The 6,000-nt window shown below is 55.2% G+C and overlaps 1 protein-coding gene across 1 annotated transcript in view; it reads right to left on the bottom strand.

Annotated features, from left to right (window-relative positions):
• Positions 1–1,376: 1,376 nt before the first annotated feature.
• Positions 1,377–6,000, bottom strand: part of LOC129032744 (uncharacterized) — a 59,423-nt gene continuing 54,799 nt past the window's right edge. Inside the window, exons 4-7 of the mRNA XM_063661429.1 lie at positions 5,142–5,205; positions 2,736–2,906; positions 2,293–2,397; positions 1,377–2,030 (exon numbers count right to left, since the gene is read on the bottom strand). Of these exons, the coding sequence (XP_063517499.1) occupies positions 1,935–2,030; positions 2,293–2,397; positions 2,736–2,906; positions 5,142–5,205 (436 nt within the window). The 3' untranslated portion in view covers positions 1,377–1,934. The remainder of the gene's footprint in view (positions 2,031–2,292; positions 2,398–2,735; positions 2,907–5,141; positions 5,206–6,000) is intronic.

The following is a 6,000-nucleotide window of genomic DNA, read 5'->3' as shown; positions in this document are numbered from 1 at the left end:
GCTAAGCATAGTGTCCAGTATCAAAATGAGAGGCCTGGCAGTTGGTCCTGGATCGTGGCTGGGAGCTCACCCAGGAAAGAGCTGGGATGGGGAGGGGGTCTCCACCTTTTCCCAACCACCTGCAGAGTCTTTAATCCACCCATCATTTTTAGGCTTCCTGAGTAATTATTCTATTTATTTTGTTTTATTTTTTTGAGACGGAGTTTCACTCTTGTTGCCCAGGCTGGAGTGCAGTGGTGTGATCTCAGCTCACTGCAACTTCTGCCTCCCAGGTTCAAGCGATTCTCCTCCCTCAGCCTCCCAAGTAGCTGGGACTACAGGTGCACACCACCAACATTTCTACTAAGTTTGTATTTTTAGTAGAGATGGGGTTTCTCCATGTTTGTCAGGCTGGTCTTGAACTCCTGACCTCAGGTGATCTGCCCGCCTCGGCCTCCCAAAGTGCTGGGATTACAGGCGTGAGCCACCGCGCCCGGCTCCATTGTCGGCTTTGCCTCCACCATTAGACCATCAACATTAAAAGAGTTAATTGACCACAAGTGTCCAAAAAAGTGACGATGTCCTGGACAGAGCAAGCTCATGTTCACGGACTTCTGACTGTAGAAGGAGGGTCAGAGCCGCTGATCAGAACACACCAGCTCTGCTTCCAGGTTCAGGAAATGATCCTAAACACAGAAGGCACTTTGGGTACAAAGCCTCTGATCTGGGCATTACCTGTAACAGGGACGCCGAGAGTAACCCAGTGTCCAAGTTAGTTCAGTTATGGTGGCAGCCAATGCAGTATCACGTGGCCTTCAGAAATGTGTGAATGGAGTTTTGTAATAATTGGGGAGACATTTAGGTTTAAAGCTAGGTCATGGCCGGGCGCCGTGGCTCACGCCTGTAATCCCAGCACTTTGGGAGGCTGAGGCGGGCGGATCACAAGGTCAGGAGTTTGGGACCAGCCTGAACAATGTGGTGAAACCCCGTCTCCACTAAAAATACAAAAATTAGCCAGGCACAGGGGCACGAGCCTATAATCCCAGCTACTCGGGAGGCTGAGGCAGGAGAATGGTGTGAACCCAGGAGGCGGAGGTTTCAGTGAGCCGAGATCGCACCACTGCACTCCAGCCTGGGTGACAGAGCGAGACTCTGTCTCAAAATAAATAAATAGATAATAAAAATAAATAAATAAATAAATAAAGTTAGGTGGTAAAGAGGAGATCGAACTATATCTAGGATATGATAGATTTAAACTATGGATATGAGCTATGTATGAGGAACAAGCCAGAAATCTCTCAACGCATTAATAGGGTTGTTCCTGGGTGGTGAAACATTGATGATGTTTTTCTTCTCTCTACTTTTAAGTATTTTCATATCTCCGTGGACAGTGTGCATTACTTTATAATGAAAAAAGAAACCCAGTAAACTTTATTTTAAAAGACGGCTTTCGGCCTGGGTTGGGCTTTCTGTCAGAACCCCGCGTTGGAGAGCTTTGTGGGCCCACCCTGTCTGAGAAGATGGCCCACCCTCATTTGGTCCCCATGGTGACCGCATGTATGTGTCCCCTGTGGCAGAGGTTCCGCCTGGGAGCAGCGGTCTAACTGGGAGCCAGGAGTGTGCAAAAACAACCGAACAGACGTGGACGCTCGGCAGCAGACAGAGAGGGCGCCGGAAACCCGGGCTCCGGGATGCACCTGCCGCTCACCGGCTGTGCCAACGAGGACCTCCCTTCTCTCTGGGCCCGCACTTCCTCCACGGTAGAATGAGGACTTCAGATGACACAGTCACCAGGGTCTCTTCCAGTTTTAAAATTATGTTAAGATCCTCTTATTCTTTCAAGCTTTACAAAGGGAAGCCCCACCAAAGGACACAGGTGGCAAATCCGGGGACCTGGATGCTGGGTCACCGACTTCATGTTCTCGCTGACTTAAGGCTGGGTGAATGGAATGAGTTTAGATCCCTAGACCTCCAGGCCCTCCTGTGCCCCGGGGTGGCCCTGCTCCACGGGGATGCCGGTAAGAAGATGTTGCGTGCGTAGGCCTCATGCCCTGCTCCACCACAGAGGTGAGATGAGACGGGAAATGAGCTAATTGTGTGAGAATGCTTGGCATTTTTAGAGAAAGGAGAAACCGAGTCCCAAGAGAATGACAGTGGCCTTTGTGTGACCCTAGTACCAGGGCGCCTGCTTTCACCGTGGCCTCGGACAGGGACCACATACAGCAGGTGCCGGGGCCTCCAGCCAACCCGCCTCCTTCCTGAACTGTGGAATAAGGAGCCGCAGAGGAGGACAGGTTTTGGAGTCATGCTGACCTGGGTCTGAATCCCAGCTTGGAGGGCCGGCTTCCACATCTGTACATGGGCATCCTCTTTTACGTGAGTGTCTAGGGTTGAGTCCTCCCAGAAGCAAATGCTGAGCTGGTGGAAGGAATGCGAAGGCTATAGGGGAGTGGCACCTGCTTAAGGAGAAGGAGGCCGGGCCGGGCAGGAGGATGTGGCATCTGGTAAGGAGAAGGAGGCCGGGCCGGACAGGAGGATGTGGTATCTGGTGAGGAGAAGGAGGCTGGGCAGGAGGATGTGGCACCTGCTTAAGGAGAAGGAGGCCGGGCCGGGCAGGAGGATGTGGCACCTGCTTAAGGAGAAGGAGGCCGGGCCGGGCAGGAGGATGTGGCATCTGGTAAGGAGAAGGGCGGAGGCCGGGCAGGAGGATGTGGCATCTGGTGAGGAGAAGGAGGCCGGGCAGGAGGATGTGGCACCTGGTGAGAAGAAGGAGGCCGGGCCGGGCAGGAGGATGTGGCATCTGGTGAGGAGAAGGAGGCCGGGCCGGGCAGGAGGATGTGGCATCTGGTGAGGAGAAGGAGGCCGGGCAGGAGGATGTGGCATCTGCTGAGGAGAAGGAGGCCGGGCCGGGCAGGAGGATGTGGCACCTGGTGAGGAGAAGGAGGCCGGGCCGGGCAGGAGGATGTGGCACAGCCGACACAGCCACAGAGCTCCTACTCATGGGGCGCTCTGGGGGGCAGACCGCCTGTTGGAGGAGTCTTGTGGGGTGGAAATGGTGAGGTCACTGTGATGCCACTTTGCTTAGTCATCGGCCACAGGGTCACCTAGAGAAGAGCATGAGCTCATCATAAAGGCAAGGCCCACCCTGAAGGGGCCGCAGCTGGGGGCTGTCCACTAACCACTATCCTTGCAGCTGGACAGCGAGGCCCCTCTGAAAGGCCGTCTCCACCTGCCACCATGAAAGGACCCGGAGCAAAGGATGTCGTGGGCACTCAGCCCAGGTGATTGCCCTTCTTTTGCTTTGGAGCCAGACAGAACAGAGCTCAAATTCCAGCTTTGGGACAGTATGTGGCCCAGAAGGCTGTAACTGCAGAGTTACACTCTCCAGTTTCCCTAGATGGCCCGACCTGGCCCGTGACTCGGGGATGATGGGCGCACGTGCTCGTCTCCTGGAGCCTCAGTGTGCTCACATGAGAGGTGGGGCAGCGCTTTGTACTTCACGGGGCCATGGGGACAGGCTCAGGGCCTGGCACTCTAGTGACCGGCTTCATGCTGGGTCACTGACTAGAGAATCCACACACCTTTTTAGTCCAGACTGAGTAGGCAAATCAAACTTAATAAACATCCAGCTTCCTGCCCGAGGTCAGCCTAATTGTCCTAAGTCTGACTGAACTTTATTCACAGCACGAGGCATAAATGATATAAAGGTAAGCAATTTTAGGGGACCCAAAAAACGAGGGACTCCTACTTGGGTAGCTTAGAAGGGGAATCTGTCTTGGAGATCCTGGCTTTGCTGCCTCAAATCCAGCTGTCTATTCAAGCCAAGTCTGGGAGAATCTCATGATCTTTTACCGTTGCTCCAGTTTACTTACACCCCACACCCACACTAAGCTCTTCCTGCCTCCCACGGAATATTAACTTACAACTGACTCCAGACTCCTGCCCCTATGCAAACCCAGCAGTATGCGGGCCTAGGAGGTTTTTCGGCCCCAAGGAACTAGAGAAGCCACTCATTTTGTCCGCTCTCATTCACCCCATTCTGTCCCCATCAGATGCCTTGGGATGGGAGAAGGAAGGACAAATGGGTGTCCCGTGACCCAACCCGGATGAAGACAGAGCCATTTATCACAGAGACCCTGACGCATCCTAACTCGAAGATAGGCATGTTGAGGGGAGCTGGAAAGCAGAAGGGAAACGGGCGTGGGCAGGGAAGAGGTGAACAGGAGCGCGCACGCCCAGTTCTCCAGGATCTCATGCTTCTAATCAGGATCCTGTAAGAGTCAAAGGGGATGCACGAAAGACCTGGGCCTGGAAATTCACTTCCGGACTCCTCCTGTATCCTGGCTGGCCCCGTGTGTGTCTCCCTCCTGCATCCTGGCTCCTGGCTGGCCTCGTGTGTGTCTCCCTCCTGCATCCTGGCTCCTGGCCTCGTGTGTGTCTCCCTCCTGCATCCTGGCTCCTGGCTGGCCCCGTGTGTGTCTCCCTCCTGCATCCTGGCTCCTGGCTGGCCCCGTGTGTGTCTCCCTCCTGCATCCTGGCTCCTGGCTGGCCCCGTGTGTGTCTCCCTCCTGCATCCTGGCTCCTGGCTGGCCCCGTGTGTGTCTCCCTCCTGCATCCTGGCTCCTGGCTGGCCCCGTGTGTGTCTCCCTCCTGCATCCTGGCTCCTGGCTTGCCTCGTGTGTGTCTCCCTCCTGCATCCTGGCTCCTGGCTGGCCCCGTGTGTGTCTCCCTCCTGCATCCTGGCTCCTGGCTGGCCCCGTGTGTGTCTCCCTCCTGCATCCTGGCTTCTGGCCTCGTGTGTCTCCCTCCAGGGATGATGCCCGGATGGAAGGAGGAGCCACGTTCCTCCACAGGTGTCCTCACAACAGGTGTCCTCACAACAGGTGTCCTAACACTCCCGCAGCCCCTCAGCATCTACAGGCTCACTCCCACCCTACAACCTTTCAGATAGGTGTTATCCCCATTTTACAGATGAACGAGGAAAACAGCTCGAAGAGGCTGTGACTTTGTGGCGATGCGGTGGCAGAGCTGGGATCAAGCCTGGGTTTGTAACGCCCTCCTGGAGTCTTGGCCGTCACAGCAGCCTCGCCTTCCTGGCATTGGAAAGAGGTCAGCTACCTGTGCTCGGTCAACAAGATGTCCAGTGCTTAGTTTGGTCTCACCTGGATGCTTCTTTCTCCTCTAGAGATGGAAAACTGTGGTCCTGAAAGCGTCACCAAACAAAACCTGTGGAAAGGTAATGGGGGACCCATGAGCAAGAGCTGACATAGAAAAATGACCACGGGCCGGGTGCAGTGGCTCACGCCTGTAATCCCAGCACTTTGGGAGGCCAAGGCGGGCGGATCATCTGAGGTCAGGGGTTCGAGACCAACCTGGCCAACATGGTGAAACCTCGTCCCTACTAAAAATACAAAAAAAGTTAGCTGGGCGTGGTGGCAGGTGCCTGTAGTTCCAGCTACTAGGGAGGCTGAGGCAGGGGAATGGCATGAACCTGGGAGGCAGAGCTCGCAGTGAGCTGAGATGGTGCCACTGCACTCCAGCCTGGGCAACAGAGCAAGACTCCGTCTCAAAAAAAAAAAAAGCGCAAAATGTTCACGAAGGCCAAGCTGGGCCTTAGTGTCTGCAAATTCCCTTCAGTAGGTCCCTCCTGCTGCCCTGTCCAGGCGCCCACAGGATGCTCCACATCCCTCTTTACCTTTATGATTTTCTTACCTCCAGGAAGAACAGGATCAGCTCATCCATCCAGAGCTGGAGGGACTGTTGGGGGACCATGCCACTTCCCCACGGTATCCGCATTATTATGGCGTGGCCCAGGCTTTGGCCTGGGGCCATGAACAGACTTTCAGCTTCTAGAAGCAAGAAGTCACAGGGCCTCCATGACCCTCGGAGATGGCACCGCAGCGTCAGCTGCCTACTCCTCGCTGGACAAGGCTGGCTCTGCTTGGGAACGCAGAAACCCTGAGTCCTTGTCCTGGGCTCCACGGTGTCGGAGCATCGAAGGTCCCTGCTCTGGGACCAGTC

Source organism: Pongo pygmaeus, chromosome 2, assembly GCF_028885625.2.
Source record: "Pongo pygmaeus isolate AG05252 chromosome 2, NHGRI_mPonPyg2-v2.0_pri, whole genome shotgun sequence".
Lineage (NCBI taxonomy): Eukaryota > Metazoa > Chordata > Mammalia > Primates > Hominidae > Pongo > Pongo pygmaeus.
This window is presented reverse-complemented; position numbering and strand designations above follow the sequence as displayed.